The 21,700-nt window shown below is 39.6% G+C and overlaps 1 protein-coding gene across 1 annotated transcript in view; it reads right to left on the reverse strand.

Annotated features, from left to right (window-relative positions):
* Positions 1-1,148: 1,148 nt before the first annotated feature.
* ghrhrl (growth hormone releasing hormone receptor, like) overlaps positions 1,149-21,700 on the reverse strand; it is a 49,916-nt gene continuing 29,364 nt past the window's right edge. Inside the window, exons 5-13 of the mRNA XM_083766463.1 lie at positions 15,533-15,636; positions 11,606-11,738; positions 10,558-10,711; positions 9,458-9,518; positions 8,522-8,591; positions 8,061-8,152; positions 6,218-6,347; positions 2,580-2,621; positions 1,149-1,476 (exon numbers count right to left, since the gene is read on the reverse strand). Coding sequence (XP_083622589.1) covers positions 1,375-1,476; positions 2,580-2,621; positions 6,218-6,347; positions 8,061-8,152; positions 8,522-8,591; positions 9,458-9,518; positions 10,558-10,711; positions 11,606-11,738; positions 15,533-15,636 — 888 coding nt within the window. The 3' untranslated portion in view covers positions 1,149-1,374. The remainder of the gene's footprint in view (positions 1,477-2,579; positions 2,622-6,217; positions 6,348-8,060; positions 8,153-8,521; positions 8,592-9,457; positions 9,519-10,557; positions 10,712-11,605; positions 11,739-15,532; positions 15,637-21,700) is intronic.

Below are 21,700 nucleotides of genomic sequence, written 5' to 3' on the forward strand. Positions count from 1 at the left end.
GGTGCCTGGGCTATAGTTCCAACTTCCAAACATTGCTCCTATGGCTGGAACTATTCCATTGAGATAGAACGAGCACTTCCGCATTCCATTGTTACTATGCGAGTCAACGGGAGTGTCATTACTCTCTTACTAGATTACTGCATACCAAACTGAGGGTCTTCAAAATGAAAAAGTCTAAGAATCATTGCTATTGGTTATACCGCCCCCACCCCCATGTCAGTCACATCCAAGTATTTATGCAGCCACAGCTCACAAACGTCAACCATAGAAACAGCTTTATTGGAATTCCTCTGAAAACAATGGCATCAGCATATCATACTGACATAATAATATGGACCAGATGGCATTAGTGCACAGAGCCACAATTGGGCTCAAGCTGTCATTGTTCATTTATGGGTTAGCCCCACCTGATTTAAAGCCATGCTTGCATGAGGCAGAGAGAGTGACAATGAGGACATATAAATGCTTGAACTTTAGCAGAATCCTTTATTAACGAAGGCATAATGGAGCAACATAGAGGCACTATAAAGCAACAGCTATGGAAATCTGTATCAATTGGAAATTGTTGAGGTCGAATCAGAGACACGTCACATTGAAATAAGACAGAAGTTTTAATACATGATCTCATGGGAGAATACATTAAACATTTAGGGTGATGGGCTGGCACAGTAATTCGCAGGGAACTAAGGAAAAGAGCCTAGTTATATACAAAGATAAGAGGGGAACTGCTTTGCGTCAAGGAAGTACTAGGGACCAAGCTGTAAATGATAGACACCAGACTTGTGTCATGTCATCTTGACTCTGATTATATTCAGAATGTCAAAAGAATGGCAAAAGGCGATAATATAATAACAATATAAGCAAGGTATAATCCTTCCACAATTCCTCCTCAACACCAATCGAGAAATATCGATGAAACAAAGTCATGGCCATCATATCGGTATATATGCTCTATTCTATGAAAAGTAGTGGTTCTCAAGGTTTTCTGAATTAGGGCCCACTAGAAAATCTCTAAAGCGTTGGTGGCCCACCCATCTAACCTTTTTTTTCTTCTTTTTTTTTAAACTTTTTAAAATATTGTTATATTATCAATATCAACAAAAACAATAGCTTTGCATATACTGTACCATCACACAGGTACAGTGTACCGCCCACAGGTTGAGAACCGCCGATGTAATGACTCACAAATGTATCATAATTTGGTCAAAGAGATATCTCAAAAAGTGAGGTTGGACTTTTGTCAGAAGACATGAGCCACTTTTGGGTGCAGTCCTACTGTTTGAGACACACAGACAGGTGTGGGGAGTGGAGTTAAATGTCAGAGTTGTGTTGAACAGCTGATGGAGGGCCTAGTTTTCTGTAGTTTTAGTGGGACTAAAACGGTGTATCCATCTGACTGCCCTTAACTCCAGGCGAGACCACGCCATAGCTGTTCTCCTGCCACCGCAGCCACTGCACATGTATCTCTTTCTGGACCTGTCAGAATAAATATAATACCATATCAGTTCAAAGTTCCATCATTTATTTTGACAGTATCAGTTCTACTTAAATTGAGTATTCAGTTTTGGGATTTTTAATAGGATCTTTTTCTGTTTAGTAGACTAGTAGACTTTAGTTTTGATTTAGACATTTAAATAAATGAGTCATTCACACGTCTTCCAAGATAAACACGGCCTCTAAAAGTACATCTGAACACTATAACATTAAATGGATGAATTGGTTAGTTGATTCTTTAATCAACTAACCAATTCATCCATTTCATCCATTGGAAACTATTTCAACAATTTTGTGAATCAATGAGGTTGAGGCCTACCTACCCTTAGATTGCTCATATTGATTACATAATGCAAGCACTTCCTTCATATAATGAGTACATCTGACCTACATACTCTCACTATAAAGGGATATGAAGCACTCGACTGTGCAACATCGTTAAATTTCGGAGGTGAGAGGTTTTCATTATTTTGTTTCGTAAATCTCACATGAATGCAACGAAACTATCTGGATGTATTAATTACATGGGGAAAGCCCCCATATATGGTGCCCAGGTCTCGTGACATCACGTGACATCATCAGGGATAGAGATCCCTGATTTCATAGTAATTGCGAGCCGCAGTCGCAATTAAGCCCATTATGGAGATCCCCGATTAGTTGGGTCGTTTATGGCAGTTCCGTGACCGTGGAGAGCAAAGGTCCGTTTCTCAATGGATTTGTCATCTAGGAGAGTTATTAAAGCGCAGATTTTTTTTTAGAGCCCCAAATCCAAAATGGCTACCACCAGCTATGACGAAAATAACTTTTCAAGGGTTTGGCCTCCAGTGATGTGTAGAACTTGTTTTCTGTGACTTTTGGGCTGAGGAATCCATAATTGATGTTAATTTAATGATTTTACCTGTTTTTGCATTTCTTATCCAAGATGGCCACCAATTAGGTCAATTTTTCAACATTTAGTTTAGAACCTCAGGCGTCTTACTGGTATACATTCTGTTAAGAGCTTTGTCCTTTTGTGACAAAACAAAGCAAATAGGTTTTAATAGCATGTGTTGTGTTTTTTGTGTTCTGGTGTTGCTTGTACTGACCTCTTGATTGAGAAAGCAATAGAGAATTGCAACAATAAGCCCCTGAAAGAGAGACAGTCATCAATATCACTTCCTGGAGTTAATGAATGAAAAGGTCTTCTGTCAAATGTATACAACAAATGAATCAGGGGTTAAGTAAGCTGGCATTCCCAACAATTCAACATGTGTTATATTCATCTATTAAACATGTTGCCATCACTAAAAGAGCTAGTCTAAATGCATTTATAAGTTGATAATGATCTTGCTGTGAGCTACAAGCGGATGAGCTATACGTTTGCTGATAAATCTGTATTCTGCATCCTTTCAACTCTCACGATCAAAGAATTAGCAGCTAATTATGCAATAGCTAAAGCATTCAAATGTCCTAGAGGTGGTTATCAAATATGCATATTCATTGCTGTGAACAGAACAAAAGGTTAATTACTTGGTAAGTCACAAACATTGAAGACAAGAGTGTGTAAACAGAAACACAAATGTATGTAAACACATACATTGAAGACAAAAGGGTGTAAGCGCAAACATTGAAGACAAAAGTGAGAACGCAATTGTCATTGGCCAGAATGAGATGATGTATGATGAGAAGAGCACCGGCCCTCACTTCACACGGGTGTGATTTTTCTTTATGTAGATAGAAATGTACTAAAGAGACAGGAAGAGGACAGAGAGGGAGAAGGACATGCAAGATAGGACTCCAGTCAAAATCATCACTCTACTAAATTGCGGGCGACCAGGCCGTAAAAGCAAATTTCATACATAATGTAACTAGAGCAGTAGAGCTTCAACGTTTTTCAGGGGAAGGAGCTAGGACACATTAGCTGAGAGAGAGAGATGAAGCTAGGGACCCCCACTACATATTGTATAACATTGTGTTGCAGATTAAACTTTTTCATAGATGTCATACATAGCTTCATAGACTTGTTTGACAGCACTGGCATCAGTGTATGTTGGATACACTGATACACCAAACCACTTTGGTGTATCAGTGTATGTTGGATACACTGATACACCAAACCACTTTGGTGTATCAGTGTATGTTGGATACACTGATACACCAAACCACTTTGGTGAAAATCACTATCTACAAGCTGGTTACGCGCTGCAAGGCATTGTGTGCTTGTACTGTAGATCTGTTATTTTTGCCTAATGTTCCCCTCAGAATAGGGATGCTAGGGTTCAAGTGGTTCAAGTAAAGAATATGATCTTATCACACTAAGATTTGGCAGACCCCCTATAGTAACTCTGAGGACCCCCTAGGGGCCACAGACTCCCTGTTGAAGACCCCTGAACTAGAGGAAGCAGTGTGAATATTCTGTTGCGTGACTCTGGCAGTTCAAGCAATCCAGCTGTGCCCCCTCTCTGCAACTACACACAACACTGCTGGATACATTCTTCATTCCTGAGAAGACGTGTGGTAGTCATGACAGTAGCTAATTGATCGCTGTTAGGGTGTATTCACAAGGCTGTTGATGACTCATTATCCTGGTTAAATATGTATTGAGTGTCCAAAAGTACACCATAATCAAACTTCCCCCTATAGCACACTTTATTAAGTGCTCCAGTCCAAACCAAGCTTAATTTACGACAAAGAGATAATGTTTCGACTCTTCCTCAGAACCTGTCTCAAGGCCTGGCTCAACATTATCTGGTGTGTGTGTGATAGGTTTTGGTTTATTTGAGGAATCAAGCTTGAGAAATCTCACATCATAAGGTGTGAATAGACATTCAATCCATTTGCCAGAGTCATTTAATTCAAGTACTTTACTTTAGAATTGTTTGCTATTTGCTTGGCTGGATTTGTTTCCAATCGATTTCTTGGTCTGGATATTCACTTGGAAAGTGCGATTATGGAGGCAAACAGAAAACTGACTACATCAATGTGCTCTAACTCAGATTGATGACATTGCATGCATGAATGCCCAGGATGCATTCTGATATCCAAAGGCGATATCCGGAGGCTACATTTGTTTGTTCAAAGTTTGTCCATTACTTATTCCCACCGTTAATGCATTCCCATTATAAACTGCACTTCAACCCTGTGTGCAGTAAATGGTTACACACATGCTGTCAGGCACATTAAGAGCAGAATAGAACAAGAGATTCCATTATCGTGTCTGTTTCTGTGTTTGAGTGAGTGAGTGAGTGAGTGAGTGGTGAGTGAGTGAGTGAGTGAGTGAGTGAGTGAGTGAGTGAGTGAGTGAGTGAGAGAGAGAGTGTGTGCGTGTGTGCGTGCCGCGTGCGTGCGTGCGTGCGTGCGTGCGTGCGTGCGTGCAAATCTGCAACAGAAGCATTTGTGCTTTTTTGAGTGAAAAAGTCACGAGTGTCAAGCGCCTGATAGGCGCCATATACTGACAGGATATATGTATTATTATTTTTGATTCATTAAGGGTTAAGGTCCTTACACAACACTGGGAGCATTAATTTTGTGAGATTAATTCACAATAATTTAAAGTGCTGTTTGTGCCATGACGACAATGAGGCGATAAATCGGCGTAATTATTTCAAATAAAATCCTTCACCTGTATGAAAGAGGCATCACCAAATGTAGTTTGATGTATAATATTCGAAGACACATTTTCACATTGTTCATTGGCAGATTAACACATTTAGCTGCGGACCCCCTGAGACAACCCTCAAGGACCCCTCTTTGAGAACCACTGCTCTAAAACATTGATTCTCAACATGGGGTCCGGGGACACCCAGGGGAACTTATGGGGGTTCCAGTGGGTCCCGACTCCCCAAAAATGGTCAATAGTTGTGAACCGAAACGGAAACCTTACGGGTATGAAACTCTGAGAGGTTAAAAGTCAAAAGCAAGTCAATAGTGGGCAATTTAGCCCACTAAAACCAGGAAATAAGATTTTAGCTATATCTTATACTGAGTTGGACATTTGAGGATGATACAGAAAGAAGAAGAAGAAGCTATATCTTAACCACTTTAACCACTCTTTTATACTTGGCCATTCAAAAATAGCAGATATACAAGCTCATCGCGTCACAAGCTTGTAGATCTTCTATTTTGTTGTTAAATTGTGAAAATTGGCGCAAATATTAGATTCTTTTTTTCTTTTTTAAGCGCAACATTTTTAACTCAAATCTTTGCTTCTGGGGGTCCCTGGAACAAAATATTTAGAGATGGGAGTCAGCGGCCAAATATAGGCCAGTCAATCTAAGATTTGACCCAAAATAAATAGTAATTGTTCATTAAAAGTTTTTTATGATTCTTAGGGTCATCCAAATAACATATTAAAAATTGATGATTATATAAATTGTCGATCATGGTAAATTCAGGGGTTGAACGTTGGGGTACCATTGAAAACCTATAAGGCCATAGCCGTCTTCACAAATATGATGTGGTCATCACAAGTGGCTATGGCCGAATTTAGCCCAAGGAGTGTTCTTTGTGCCAAACTAATGCTTGGAATGGTTTCAGAATCATGAATTACCCCTAGTTTGACATGTCACATGCTACAAACGTTCAACGTTTTTTTTAGCTTAGATTGACTGGCCTAATATATGTGAGCACCACTGATAGCAACAAACGTTTTTCAGAAAACCGCTAGGATTTAGAAGACATACATTTTTAGAATCGGCTTCAGGTCTTAATGGCTGACATATTTTTTTAAGAATCACGCCAGTACCTGAAAGGAGCCTATGCAGAGCTCTATGTAGTCACGCAGGTTCACATTGATGTAGTCTGGCAAAAAGTTGAAGAGCATGTAGTGAGTTCCAAACAAAGGGATGAGGAGGAGGGTGGACTTAATCAGACGTCTGTTTGGACAAAGACAGGAAAGAAACAGTTGAGGAAACGACAAGGGATAAGGCAGTGCTTTTAAACCTTTTCCAAGGCCCATTATTTATTCAGCATTTGAGCCACGGACCACCATTTGATGAGATTTAGCCTCGCAGACCCAAAACTTGGAATATTTTGTTAAATTTTGTTTTACTCAAGTAACACAATACAGGACCTTTACCTGCAACAGAGTATTTTGTCTTTTGCTCAAGTAAAACAACATTCTGGGTAATTCCTAGCTCCACCACTGACAGAGAGAGGCAGAGCGGAGGAAGTGGGAGGGAGGGGAGGCAGCAGAAAGGGAACGCGAAAGAGAGAATAAGAAACAAAGGTGTTTACATCTCATTAGTGCACTGTTGTTGCTTAATCTATTTCCACACACGAATCACCGTCTCAATCTAACAGGTGCTTGTGTCTAGTGTAGCTTGCTCTGTGAGAGGTAGCCTGGCTAATAAGCCAGACCGAATCACAATCAGCCGTATTAGCCAGGCTATGTGAGAGAGACACTTGAAGCAGCATGTTTCAGGCTCTGCATGCTCACGTGTGTGTGTGTGTGCGTACGTGTGTATCTGTGTGCGTGCGTGCGTGCGTGTGTGTACAGGTGATTTTTTTTTTTTAAGTTATGGAGATTGTAATTAATCGAAGCAACATAATTAATTGACCCATCCACTCAAGTTAACTTATTTGGCACGTCTTTAATAAGCTGTGAATTATGCATGCGGTTGCTGTGGGCACTGACTCAATTCCAATAAGGAATTCTTGTCATAAGCTCCTTAAGATGAGAAGTGATGTGGATGTGGTCAGACTGCTGAGGGGTAAACAAGATACCCCCTGTGTAGCCCAGAAGGAAAGGCAATCAATCTGTGTGTTCACTCTAACACACTGCTTCCAAAACACTGGGTCGGGACCCATTTGTGGGTTGCGGAGAAATTTCTATGGGTCCCTGGTTTGTAATTATTATTATTTCAAAACATCTTCAAAAAACCTTCCCAAAAAGCTAAATTCTTCATGAATTAATAACAAAATCCAAATATATTTTTTAATAATGTCATGAAGAAATTTACATCTAAGAAATTCCATAATTTAGGACAAATATTTAAGCAGTAGTGAAAATAGACGATCTACAAGCTCACAACGTGGCGCGAAGAGGCTGAAACCGTAACAGTCAAAACAGTGATATACTGTAGTGACGTCTTTGTGTTCAAAACGGGCCAATCCTGCAAACTTTGAAAGCCAATGTTAGCCAATTAGGATGGAATATGAAATATCGGAAAGATTAATTTTTGTTGTGGCTTTCGCCTTTATTTTATTTATTTTTAGAAAGATAGGTATACAGTAGGCTGACAGGAAATGGGGAGAGAGAGATGGGGGGGTGACATGCAGTAAAGGCAGTCGGGATCTTGAACACTATAGAGAGTAATATAATTTTTTTTCAAAAGTTGGCCTCCTGTTGGCGCTATAAGGCCGTTGTGGAAAATTCGGGGCAGAGGTTCATTGTTGGCATCCAGGGAGTGTGCGTGCAACATTTGGCACCGACCAGGTTAACGGTTCCGGAGATTACCTGGTAACGGACGGACGGACGGACGGACGGACGGACGGACGGACTCACACACACACACAAAACATACTCTCTCCCCATGGCCTTCAACCTGGTGGTGACAATAATTTGTGTTGTAATAATAAGTGATTACCTGTACTGAGTGGAGTTATTGAATTGGATGAGGCGGGGGTTGAGCTTCTGAATAAGAATCCTAAGGATGTTCATGAAAAGCATGAAATTGACCTGTTGAAAGACAAGCATATCATTGTTGTCTGGCAGAAACCTTGAATCTCTATATTTTAACTTTTCTTCCCGTCACAAGAGTGGCATGAAAAGCAAAGTTATGAAAATAGCCAATTTACACGATGCAAGCAATATATCATGAACTTGTAGATAGCTATTTTTGCTGTCATCTGAATTCATTTCAAACTAAAAGCGAATGTGGTTAAGTCTGTCTTTTTTATATATTCTTTATTTAAGGACATCAATAATCATGTTATCCAGGGGTTTTTAAAGGCTGTCATTTCCGCAAATAATATTATGTTCAGTGCGTCGCGCAGATTGTATGACAGAAGCATTTGAAAACTGTGTGAGTCTGTCTGTAGAGACTACCCCTATAGAGACCACGATTGGTCCTTTGATGATCCACCAATAGGGTGAGTTCTCATTGACGTCCCAACATCTGTATGGGAAGACAGGACAGGAAGGAGGAGGGGAAAGGAAGGAAAGAAGAGCAACATGGATACTTTGTACATGCTGTAGATTACAAAGATTGTCAGTTCAGTTCTGTAATAGAGTCATCACTCGCACATCCCCTGGATCATGGATGTTTTTCTCTATGGAGAATAACATTGGGTCATCTTAAAATCTTATCATGTACTGTAAGCATTGTGGTCCAAAAATAAACAAACCGTCTCTGCGATATTGTCAGGGAGGTGGCTCTGTATGAATTACGAATTACGATAAGTGAGTCAATATTTGATACAGTCTGTTTCTGGCAAAATTTCGACTAATTTGGTGGCAGTAACATTAGCGTTTTCTCGCCATCAGTTGATTCATATCCATGACTCAAACCGGGATCATTTTGTTTATTTTTGGAACAAAGCTCTCCTTTGTCGCGATATATAAAAAGTCTGGGAATTTAGAATGGGGGAAACAAACGTGACCCAGGTAGGATGTGTAAATATGTCAGACTTTGGTGTTCTACACAGGGGTTCTCAACCTGGGGGTCGCGACCCCTCAGGGGGTCACCAAATTATTTTGGGGGTCCCCAGATAATTAAAATGGGTTTTTCTTTTTTGGAATGGCTGGAAAATGGAAATTAAGAGTTTACATAGTACATGGTACATTGTACATAGTACACATGGTACATGGATAAACTTTCCTTAATGATTATATCTGGTTTCAGTATAGTATGATGTATTTTCTCTATTATTAAGGTTATTGTATCGGTCAATTTGTATTGGGGGTGTGGAGGGGGGCGGAGTGGGGGTTGTGAGACAATGCTAAAGCATTTTAAACTGTAATTAAAAGCTAATTAATACTTACTCAGTGTCCTCAAAGCACATCCTAAATACCACCCACAGCACTATGAAGACAACCGGTACACCTATAAACAAAACATAAAACATGAGTTAAACATGAGATGATGATAGGAGAGACATTCTAATCAATGCAATACAGGCCAAATTTCCCTCTTGAGCATAATTAATAAATATCTTGCCCACTGCCTGAATATCATCACTACTGTATGTTGCAACCCACAAAGTCAACTTCCATGTACAATAATATTGTACATGGAAGTAGGTCCATACATTAAACCTTAGGGTCCCTGGACTCTGGCTCCATTTTCATCCATGGTAATAAACCCCCAAACGTTTTTGCCTTTTTTTTTTTACCATTTTGAAAAACATGTTTGAATAGTTAAAATAGCCAATCTACATCGACACGCTGTGAGCTTGCAGATTGGCTATTCAAAAGTTTAGTAGTTTAGGGATAAGGGGTTTAGGGTGAAAATAGAGCTCCAATTCTCTTCACTGGAAATTGTAACAATTTAGCTGCATTTCCGTCAATTCAAATTCAACCATTGTCTGCCTTTGTCGGAATTTTCCGTCAATTAATGTGCTTCATCGATATGAAATAGTTTTGCTGAATTAATCCTAATTAAGTTCATGAATTGCCATGGGGCGTCAACACATTGTTAGACACAATTTGTGCAATAAATATATTTTATTCCACTCTAACATGTGGAAATAATAAACTGGAGATGTTGGCAGGTGGTCGGTTGTCTGTCCCTTGTGCTTTTACATCCTACTCTGTGAAAATCATTTTGAACAGGACTCACAATAAAATTCCATTACATTTTGTACTGTAAAAAAAAGATTACAGTTTTCTTGGCCAAAAAGCCAAGTCCAAGACCTCAATTTCCTTTAGAATGCAAAGAAAGCATCACAATTCATACTTTATGTTTCCATTCAATACTTTTTGCAAGAGTAAGTGGTTGTATATATCCCAAATACTCTTGTGGCAACAATGATGCCTGAACAAATCACTTATGACTGAGAGAGAATTCAGAAAAACTAGCCACAAAACACTTCTGACTCAGAGAGAGAATTCAGAAAAAGTAGCCAGTCCACATTCTTTCTCACCCCAGCCCAGGAGGCCAAAGGCCCACAGATAGCGGCGGCTATGGTAGAAGGAGAGGAGGAGCAGGGAATTGAGGTAGAGTGCCTCCACCATGAGCCAGAAGAAATTAGTCATCACAAAGTAGTGTACAAAGACCACAGACGCCTTACAGGCAAACTGGACAGAACGACAAGAGAGGGGGGGGGGGGTAAGGGGCAGAGAGACACAGACAGAGTATTAAAGATGGTTGAACAGAAAAAAGGTAGTTAGACAGACAGAGAGAGAGAGAGATAGAGAGAGTCACTTTAGATTTGAACCACTAACCATTATTAAGAATCAATATTGCTGCCTGAGACAGCAACAGTGTTGCAGTGAAAGAAAACTGAAGGGAAAATGTGAGAGGACAGCGACACAGAGTGCATAACGTCGCTGTCGGGCGGAAAACCTTGTATGTCCAAAACTGTTACTTTCCAGAAAATTATGAAAGAATAACCTGTGTTCCAATAAATCCAATGCAGTCATTATTTTGTCACAAGCTCTTTTTAATTTAATTTTTCATTGGTTAAATATTTATAAAACCTTTATGGCCGGACCACACCAATGCAACGAGTCACAAGTCCTCGCTACAAAACAGTTTTAAGGCCATCCACACCAATGCAACTCCTTGCAACTACCATTGGGGATAATGGTTGCAAGGAGTTGCAAGTAGTTGGATGTTGCAAGGAGTTGCAAGTAGTTGGATGTTGCAAGGAGTTGCGTCGCGAATCATTGGTGTGGATTGGCTTTACGTCTTAACGACTTTCAACATGGCATCCCTATTTTGGATGTCACTCATTCAGTACATGAGAAACTAGATAATCTACAAGCTGTGTTGCGAAACATGTTGCGAGCTTGTAGGCTACTTTCTCTACTTTTACAGGAGCCTGAACCAAAGTACAAAACAGGGCATGAACACGATTAAACATGGAGATACAAGGTTTATGACAGCGATGGACAGTAAGAGTATAAGAAAGAAAATGTAAGGAAGGGTATTTCAGAAGCCAGCTAAAAGCCACTTTTCCTCCTGCTTACAGTGGAGAGGGTGCAGTGATTCATGTCTTCGTTGGAGAACAGAGTAGCATCCTTAATGAACACCCCCACAGACTTCAAGATGAAAGTGATGAAGAGTTGAATGTGGATGTAATTCCTGGCACAGCGAAGCCTCCTGTTCAAACCAGAAACACAAAATAGATCAATGTCAAATTAGAAAGAGGTCTATCAGTGTTAACCATGCAATTAATTTAAAATGGATAACACCTTTGAATCTTTACTACTTTTACATTTCTGGCTACCCTGGCTGGCCCGTAGCACTTGCACTATGCCTCGACAACTGCTTATACGTAGGTGTATGCAAAAACTAAACCTATGTAATTTTGATTTATAATTTAGCATTTTATTAGATTTATAAGTTAGCATTTTATGTAGACGTAGCACATAGCACTCTATAATGTATACAGTACTCATACCGGTAGCTTCATTGCACAGCAAATCTACTGTTAGACAGATATTAGGTTCTTAGCTTGCTTATGATTCTTGATGACTATTTCTATGTATTACCTTGTACTGTTCTTGCTTAGTGTAAATCGCTCTGGATTAAGTTGCCTAAATTCTAAATTGTACACATAATGAAACAGACTGAACGGAGAAGGGGAATACAGGGGACATTTAATCCTGATGGAGAAGAATGTTTAATTGCCTAATGAGCTGAAAGTGGGTAACAAATTCTGACTAGCCTTTTGTTTTTGTTTTTTTGTAATCTTCTAGACCAGGGGAAGGCGACCTTAGGCACGAGTGCCAACATTGGCATATAAGTATGAGAGAGACATTAACTTAATGTTCACAGTTCACGTTCACACACTGACTATCAAGAAAATGAAGATTTGGCACTTCATTTTGCCGACCTTTGTTCAGTGTTCTGGACAAAAAACAACAGTATGGCTCACTCTTACTGTGACAGGTAGTCAGACTCAGTACTGTCCCCGGTTTGGACCTATGAGGAAACTGTTTAATTTCATTCAAAAGCAAAACTATCCTATAGGCCTATATGACATTTCAGAGAATTCCACGCCCACAATTTTGTGCCCGCAAGGAGCGCACAAAATGTGCACCAGTTCAGGTGGTCAAGTCAGTCATACACCGTGATAACAGCTCCCGCCTGTGTTTTCTGGCCCTGATTCGTCACTGGCTTCCCCTCTGCGTTTTCAACCCAGCTCGTGGCTCTTATACTACATCTCTCTATCCTTGCTCTACTTCTGTCACTCCGTCTTGAAAGTGAAAGTAAAGGTACCCAGCATGAACAACACATGTTGGATTATCTCTCTGTATGTATCTCTCTCTTATTAACGGAGAAATAACAAGACGGCAACAACATGGTTAATGGTCAAACACACATCGCTGTCTTCCTTCGTTCAAAATGTACTCTTTGTGTGTGTGTGTGTGTGTGTGTGTGTGTCTCACTCAGACAAACGATATTGGTCCGTGACCCAAACATGAGTTTAGAGAATTTGTACCGATGACTAAAGATAGAGGGCATCCAATAATGCTCATTATGATATCAAGGTCTAATTAGAGCACTGAAGTCTCCTGTGTGATTTGGGAGCCCACGGCATTGCTTGGGCGCGCTACACACCCCAAAGCACTGCTAGAGTGCAAACCACGCCCAGACTCTGTATAGAAAGATATAAAGTGAGATAATTCTACACCCCTGAATGGCAGAGATATAATAGCGACCATCCATTCGAAATGCATGCACCTCCTCTTCTCTTTCTGTCTCTCTCTCTCTCTCTCTCTCTCTCTCAGCACGCTTTAAAAATAATAATGAGAGAGTGAGATATAAAGTAGAAGTAATTGAAAGATGAAATAATGCATACATGGAGTGTGGAGAGAACATAAAGGAATAGGCGTTCTTTTCCACTGCATTATTTCATCTTTCGATGCCTACTTTATATATCGCTCATTATTATTTTTAAAGTGTGTGCACGTGCACACACTTTAAAATGACCTTGGGATACATCACTGAGGATGTATGTGTCACGATGTGACACGCTATGAGCTTGTAGATCTGCTATCTTTTAATAGCCAACGCTAAAATCTAAAATGACACATAATTCTATTGTTTTGTTTTTTAACCTGGGCGGCTGGGCCCTAGGCTAAACGGTAAATAACAAACATCCTTTGCTCAGAACCCCCAACGCCCCTTCCAGCAACACAACACAAGTCTACTCCTGTGGGACGTCAGATAAAGAGATACCCCAGAGAAGAATATAAGCCTGCATATAATAATAATGTGTTCAGACAGACATAAGAATATAAGCCTGTATTTTATAATAATGTGTTCGGACAGAAATAAGAATATAAGCCTGTATTTGGCACAAAAAGACTTTAGCAGCTTGTTGATCAGTACACGGAATGTCCAGAGGCGAACAAATGGATCAATTCCAATACTGTTTATACTCCCTCAATGTTTGTGGTCCAGATGATCTAAAAATAAAAATCCCCTTAAGCACCAATTGTGTTAATGAGGCAATGTTCTTAAAGGGGCATTCCACTAATTTTCAACATTTTACTATGTCATTAATATACCTTAGAGCTGTTGTGTGGAAACAATAAAAAGGTCCTCCCATTCTGTGTTTCCTAGAACTGTAGGTCTGGAAAAAAAAACATTAACATTTTAATGATTTTTTTCAGACCTCCAGTTCTAGGAAACAGAATGGGAGGACGTTTTTTTTTTCGTTTTTTTCCACACAACAGCTCTATTGCTCTATATTAATGACATAGTAAAATGTTGAAAATGAGTGGAATGCCCCTTTAACTACTTTTGGTTAAGGCATACGCCATAACTTTATAGTCTACACTACAGTTAAATGCCGTTATAGCACAAACACTATGACATTCAATTTATGGTAAGCTTGCTTTGAACCGCTCTACCGTCATAAGGCAATCTTTGAGAAGGCTTTCTTATCACTTTGAGATGAGAGCATCATTGAATTGGAGAGGGATTGGTTGGTGGGATGTATACATATGAAAATGATTACGGTAGTAGTCACGAACGATGACCCTACATGCAAGTTTGTATTGAGATGTCCATAAAATAGTTCACTTCAAGGGAAAAGGCCCGCTCTACTCAGACAGTTTTATATAGTTTCAGGCGTGTGCTGGGTGCAGATTCAAAATGAACATATAGAAAATGAATAAAATCCGCACTTCCAGTCGAGTAAGAGTCTTTGTTTAATAATGATAGTGCTCCGTGTTTTTTTTTACACTGACGAAGGCCTGCGTGCCGAAACGCGTTTGTCTGTCTCGTATGACTGCTGCTGCGGAGCACTATCATTATTAAACAAAGACTCTTACTCGACTGGAAGTGCAGATTTTATTCATTTTCATGTCCATATGATACTCATCACTGTACAACTCGTTCAATTGGCTACAGCCTAAATCAAGAAGGCAATTACATTGGTTTCTCTTCATTTATAAATGTATTTATTTTAAGTGTCCTTCTTACCTGAAGCAGTACTTGGCCCAGTCTACTCCATCATATCCACATCTACAATACCCTTACTTTAAAATACCAAAGATCTTCAACGAGGTTGGACAAGGGTCTTTCTTGTTATAAAGCACCATTTGATTGGAATAATCTTCGTCTATCATTTAGATCCACCAGTTATGGCACATTCACCTTTCATTCCTCTGTTGCTAAACAGCTGATAATGTGGTGGTTGGGAGAGGCTGAGCAAGCTGTATTTATGTATCTGTATATTGTCTGTATCTGTGTACTGTACGTTTTATGCATCTTGTTCGTGTGTTACGGGTCCCCCTCTAAAATGGGATGCTGCAACTCAAGGGGATATATCCCTTCAATAAATCTGAAATTGTCACTTCACTGCCACCTGGGGACCCACCAAAATCATGTGGGTGTCTACGTTTATACATGCATGGCGGTTTATAGTATACTCATCATACCTGAACAGAAGCAGGATCAGCACAGCGATGACGAGGAAAACCAGGGAGGTTCCATAGCCAATAGAGTAGATCAGTTTCACCGTGGCAAAGTAGGACTGTTCCGTCTTCAAGCAAGAGAAGAGGGAAAACCTTACTGAAGGGACATTACAATGATTCAACAGTCCAAAACCAGACTTGTCAGAATGTATCTAACGCAGTGGTTCTCAAACTTCAATCATTTCAAGGACCCCATAACCAGTGGTGGAAAAAGTACTCTAATGTAGAAATACTGCAATGTAGAAATACTCCCATAAAATAAGTAAAATAACGGCGTCAAAATGTACTTAAAGTACCAAAGGTAAAAGTAGGCTAGTCATTATGCAGAATGTCTCATTTCAAGTTTCAAGAAAATAGCAGATCTACTATTTTCAAAATACTTTTATACCATTCTAGTCAATCTACAAGAACTTGTAGATTGAAATAGAAATGTATATGGGGCCGAATTGGTTACTGTTTGTTTTGTAATAGTAATCAAAATCTACAAAGTAACTATAGTAACTAAAGTTTTCACATAAATGTAGTTGAGTTAAAAGTACAATATTTGAGTAGAAGTAAAAGTAGGCCTACTGGAAATTGGACATACTCAAGTAAAGTAAAGAAACTCAAAATTGTACTTAAGTACAGTACTTAAGTAAATGTACTTAGTTACTTTACACCAGTGCCCATAACTCTGAGAGTTCAAATGGAACCCTTTTGGGTCCATTTGCTTCCATTTGTAGGCTAGCCACTCTCAGTTAGACCTGTAAGGGTCCCTCAAGGAACCCTGACAGCGCAGGCAGACCTTCGCGCACAGCCGCGTCAGAAGAAGGGCGTCAGGTTCTTCTGACGCGGCTGTGCGCGAAGATGTGCCTATAGGGTGAGGGTGTCTCCCTTGGCCCCACTTTGAGAACCTCTGATCTAATGTCTAAAAGGAGGCCAAATTGCATACTTTACCATGTGGACTCCATGCATAGTAGAAGAGAGTCAAGATTTCTCTGTAATCTCATATATGTGTTGTAGTTTTAGCTTTGCTATTATATAGTTGATAATCATACTATAATTAACCGAATGTCTGTCTGAATGAATGTCAGAAACACCACCTTATCTCCTCATTGCCTGCACCAATCGCTCCCAGTTTTCACACAGGCATGGACCATAATTATATGGAGGTCTTAACGGAGCCATTTTTTCAATAACATTAATAATGAATGAATGAATTAATAGTTTATTTCGATCTTTCAGAGGGAGACATTACACAAAAACAGTTTACTTTTTCTTTTGTGATCAAAAAGGCATAGGCAGAAGCTTAAAGCTTATAAGTGCCTATCCTTATCTCAACGTGCTCCAACATACTGTTGAAGACATGCATAACAATCAACAAAAAAAAAAAAAAAAAAAAAAAAAAAGACATTTGTAGAAGAATAGAAAATTAAACAAACCAAAAGCAAAAACAGAAAATAAAAACAGACAACGAGAAAGACAAAAGAAAAAAAAACAAGGAGGAAAAAAAGACAAAAAACAGACAAAGCCAAATGTTATACTAAGTCCAACTCTACATGGCATAAACATAGCTCAGCTCCCTACTCATTCCAGGTTATATACATGCAATAATTCCTTTTTTAAGGTTGTTGCTTTGCTTAATTGTCTCAGACAAGCTATTCCACAGCTTAACCCCATGGACAGAAACACACATGCTCTTTAAGGTTGATTCAACCCTTATTTGTTTGAAGTTTAGTTCCCCTCTCAGCTCATACCTCCCATCCCTATCCCTAAACCTTTTTTGGATATTTCCAGGAAGCAGATTATGTCTTGCTTTAAATAATAATTGTGCTGTTTTAAAATCAACTAAATCAAAAAACTTTAATGTTTGTGAATTTAGAAACAGTGGATTTGTATGTTCATAGTAATTTACTTTATTTACTATTCTTATTGCTTTTTTCTGCAGTAAATATATTGGCTGAAGGTTGCTTTTGTAAGTGTTACCCCACACTTCCACACAGTAGGTGAGATATGGTGTTATAAGGGTGCAATAGAGGGTGTATAGTGATTTAGACTCAAGGACATTTCTTGTTTTGCCCATGACACCAATATTTCTCGCTAATTTAGACCGGATATAATTAATGTGGGGTTTCCAAGAGAACTTATGATCTATTATTACTCCTAAAAACAGATTATCAAAAACTCTTTCTAGTATGATATTATCAGTGTTTTTTGTTTGCCAAAGACCATATATTTAGTTTTTTTCAGATTAAGTGATAATTTATTTTGATCAAACCATACCTTTAATTTGTCCAATTCAATTTTTACCACCTCCAGCAGCTGCTGAATGTCTTTTCCAGAGCAAAATATATTGGTGTCATCGGCAAAGATAACAAATTTCATGATACTGGATGTCTTACATATATCATTAATATATAATATGAATAATTTCGGTCCTAGTATAATAATAATAATTATGATCAGTACTTTATTTAGATTTTTTACAAACACATAAAACATAAGACCTACAATACAAACACAAGCAACAACAGCAGAGTACGTATTCATGGATAGACAATTAAGATAGATAAGATAAACAAATAAAAATTAAAATAAAGGAGATAAAAAAAAGGAAAAATCAAATTAAAATGTGAAAATAGTTTACATTATTTACACGACCAAACGCAGCATCATCAACCGTATCATAATGTGTAGTAATACAATAAACAATCAAGAGGGCATTGCCTGACCATGGATCACACCAAGGGACCTGCAACATGACTGAGGAACACGTCCCACTTCAGATCATATTTATCCAACTGATTATTCATCTTAAAGGATAACCTCTCCAAAGCAGCCACAGTACCGAGCTGAGTGAACCATACATGTGCTGGAGGTAAAACCTCAGACTTCCATTCCTTAACAATGATCTTCCTGCCCACCATTAATGCTGTTTGAATCCAGTCAGCTAGAGGTGCAGGGAGGTGTTTTAGTGGCGATGGATCACCCAGAATAAAGAGAGCCGGTGTATAAGGAATATCCTGGTTTGTGATTTGCATTATATTCTCATGAATAGCACACCATAGCGTCTGTACCCTAGGGCACTCCCATAATACATGAATAAGTGTACCGAGGTCCTCATCACACCTCCAGCAAGCCGGACTATCTCTGAGTTTAGCCTTGAACAATCTTCTCGGAGTCCAGTAGACTCTATTCATTATTTTAAATTGAACTAATCTGGTTCTAAGTTCACGGGACATCTTCTTTGAGTTCCGTAGAATCATCTTCCATTCACCGTCAGTAAAGGATTGATTTAAATCGACCTCCCAAACACTCTTTACGCTTGAGGGCTGACCTTGGTGTGCTATCATAATTGAATAGTATGTTGACGCCTCATGCCCAGTTCCAAATATTGCTAACACTGTTTTCAAAAGGTCAAACTCTGTCTGCATATTGGGGTGAGCTCTTACATTTGTCAATAGTAAATGCCGAATTTGAAGATATTTCCAGAAGTGATTACGTGGAAGACCATATTGATCAGCAAGTTCTGTGAAACTTTTAAATGTATCTCCCTCATACAAATCTTTCAGAGCCAAAATACCTCTTTCTACCCATAGATTCCAAATGAATGGTCTTCTATCAATAAGGAGTTTGGGATTCAGCCAAATACTGGAAGATGGGTTAAGGTATAAGTTAAATTTGAAAAAAAGCGACATTCTCTTCCACACCCAACGTAAGTGGAGAAAAATGGGATGGTCACTAACAACCTCAGGTAGTTGAGCAGTGGTAAAATATACCAAAGGTAGGCTATCAGAGAAGTGGTTCTCTATCTGAGACCACGGTGGGGCTCGTTCAGGAGGGAGATACCAGTGAGCTAGATGTCTCAGGCTGAAAGCATAATGGTAGAGCAGAATATTTGGGATTCCCAGACCTCCCTGGTCCACCGGCCACTGCAGCTTCTTCAATCCAAGCCTAGGGCGTTTGTTATTCCATAAAAATTGATTACATAATTTATCAAATTGTTTGAAGTATTTCAGCGGGATATTAATTGGAAGGGCTTGTAAGAGATAATTAAATTTAGGAACAACATTCATCTTAAGGATATTAGCTTTTCCCCACAAAGATATATAAAGAGGGTTCCATCTCTCTATATCATTTTTAAACTTATCCAAAAGAGGAACCATATTCACATCAATGATGTCTTTAATAAGGGAGGGAAATATTATGCCCAAATAAGTAATACCCTTTGTAGGCCATTTAAATTTGTCACCTTGAAATAACGTTTTAGGGCAATAGGATGTCAGAGGTAGGGCTTCAGACTTCCCCCAATTCACCTTATATCCGGAAAGTTTGGAAAACGACTCTATGATGTCAAAAAGAACAGGTAAGGATCTCTGAGGCTGTGAAACGAAGACCAGGATATCATCAGCATACAGCATGAGTTGTATAATAATAATAATGAATTTATTAGTGAATAAAAACCTGTTTATTTGTCTGTGGTCTATCTCCGACCGAGCCACACTATTAGCACACATCTCTCCATGGCAAAAAAAATCTGCATGCTCCCAGAATCCAGCTAGGCTACATTTTACCGACGCAACTGTCATGTTTACTGTACAGATATTGTTTTTACATCACCACACGATCCCACGGGCAAAGTTGCGCTGATCTGCTCCACAGTACACCACCTCAGGCCCCTCCCCCTTTGCACAGACAGGCGATTGACGATTCAAACCACACACGGGTAAAAACAGCGCAGGCACCATTGTGGCAGACAGGCAGCTGTTACACACGGCGCATAGCCTACTAAGGTTATTTAACCACTTTTTGCAATGCAATGTTTGAACGTCACTTCATATTATAACTTCAAACCAAACGCAGGTGACACGCCTGGTCACTGACGACGTGCGTCGTGCAGCTACAGATCTCATCTTTCCTGCACCTAATGTGAAACATTGAACAGCACGGCCACGATCACAACGGAATGATTATCTATCGGGGTGGCTCTGTTGGATCACTTGATATAACTTTTAACCAAACGTGGGTGAAACAGCGTGCAGCCGCGCACGTAAAGAGTGCACGTGCGCAAGCACATGGAGTGGACGGATTGATTGATATACCAAAACGGTAACAAGAAGACTCGCCCCGTTTCTGTTTTCCTCCCAGAATTTTCCCCAGTGAGGGGTGGGAGAGGCTGGACAGCAGACGGCTGGACTTTGAATTTCTCTAACTATAAACTTTCATGACAGCAGACAGCCTAAGTACAAATATAATTTATGAAAAGCTACTACATTGAAGTCTGTTCACAGAAGTTGTTGTAGGCTATGTGGGGATTATCTGACGAGGTACCATTTGAGTGTGCAAAACCTTACATATACTAAATAACACTAAATTGTTTATAGGGTCAATATAAGTAAAATAATATAGCCTTTCTACAGGAGTATCTTTTCATATTTTTCCAAAAAGAATACAAACAGCCAATAGCATATTACAAAGTTATCCCCCTCACTGGTGACAATTCCGGGAGGAAAAACGGGCAAGCACCCTTCTGGTATTCACCAAAACAACCCTTGCTTAGCACCTCGCTAAAAGCGTGTGCGCAGGCTACTCTGAGGTGGGCACCCACTGTCGTTATAATAGGAACCTTCTGCCCTTTAGTGTGTGTGTGTGTGTGTGTGTGTGTGTGTGTGTGTGTGTGTGTGTGTGTGTGTGTGTGTGTGTGTGTGTGTGTGTGCGTGCGTGTGTGTGCAGACTACTTTCGCTGTGAGCGTGTGTGTAAACTACTTAAGCTGTGTGTGCGCACGTGCGTATGTGTGCGCGTGCGTCATCGCGTGGCCGTTTTCAGTTCGCTATAAACACAACACGAGATGCAACTGTCTTAAACATAAGCCACACACACACAGCGTGAAGTGGCTACAGTGCACGCTCCGGTGAAAACAGCTAATCTACAAGCTCACAACATCACAGGTTGCAAAAGCCATGAGTTCTCTCAAGCCAAAGCTCACAATTGAGACCGTTTTGGACGCAACTCCACCTGCAAATTGGATCTGTGCGACTGTCCATATACAGTATAGGTGCATGTCAAACTGGGGGTCCTTGATACTTTTCAAATGGGGCTCTGTGGGCTAATAAGTGTAAATGTTACGGTCTTTGCTCTTGCCATGAAATGTT

Source organism: Protomyctophum parallelum (genome assembly GCF_964188405.1).
Source record: "Protomyctophum parallelum genome assembly, chromosome: 6".
NCBI classification, from domain to species: Eukaryota; Metazoa; Chordata; class Actinopteri; order Myctophiformes; family Myctophidae; genus Protomyctophum; species Protomyctophum parallelum.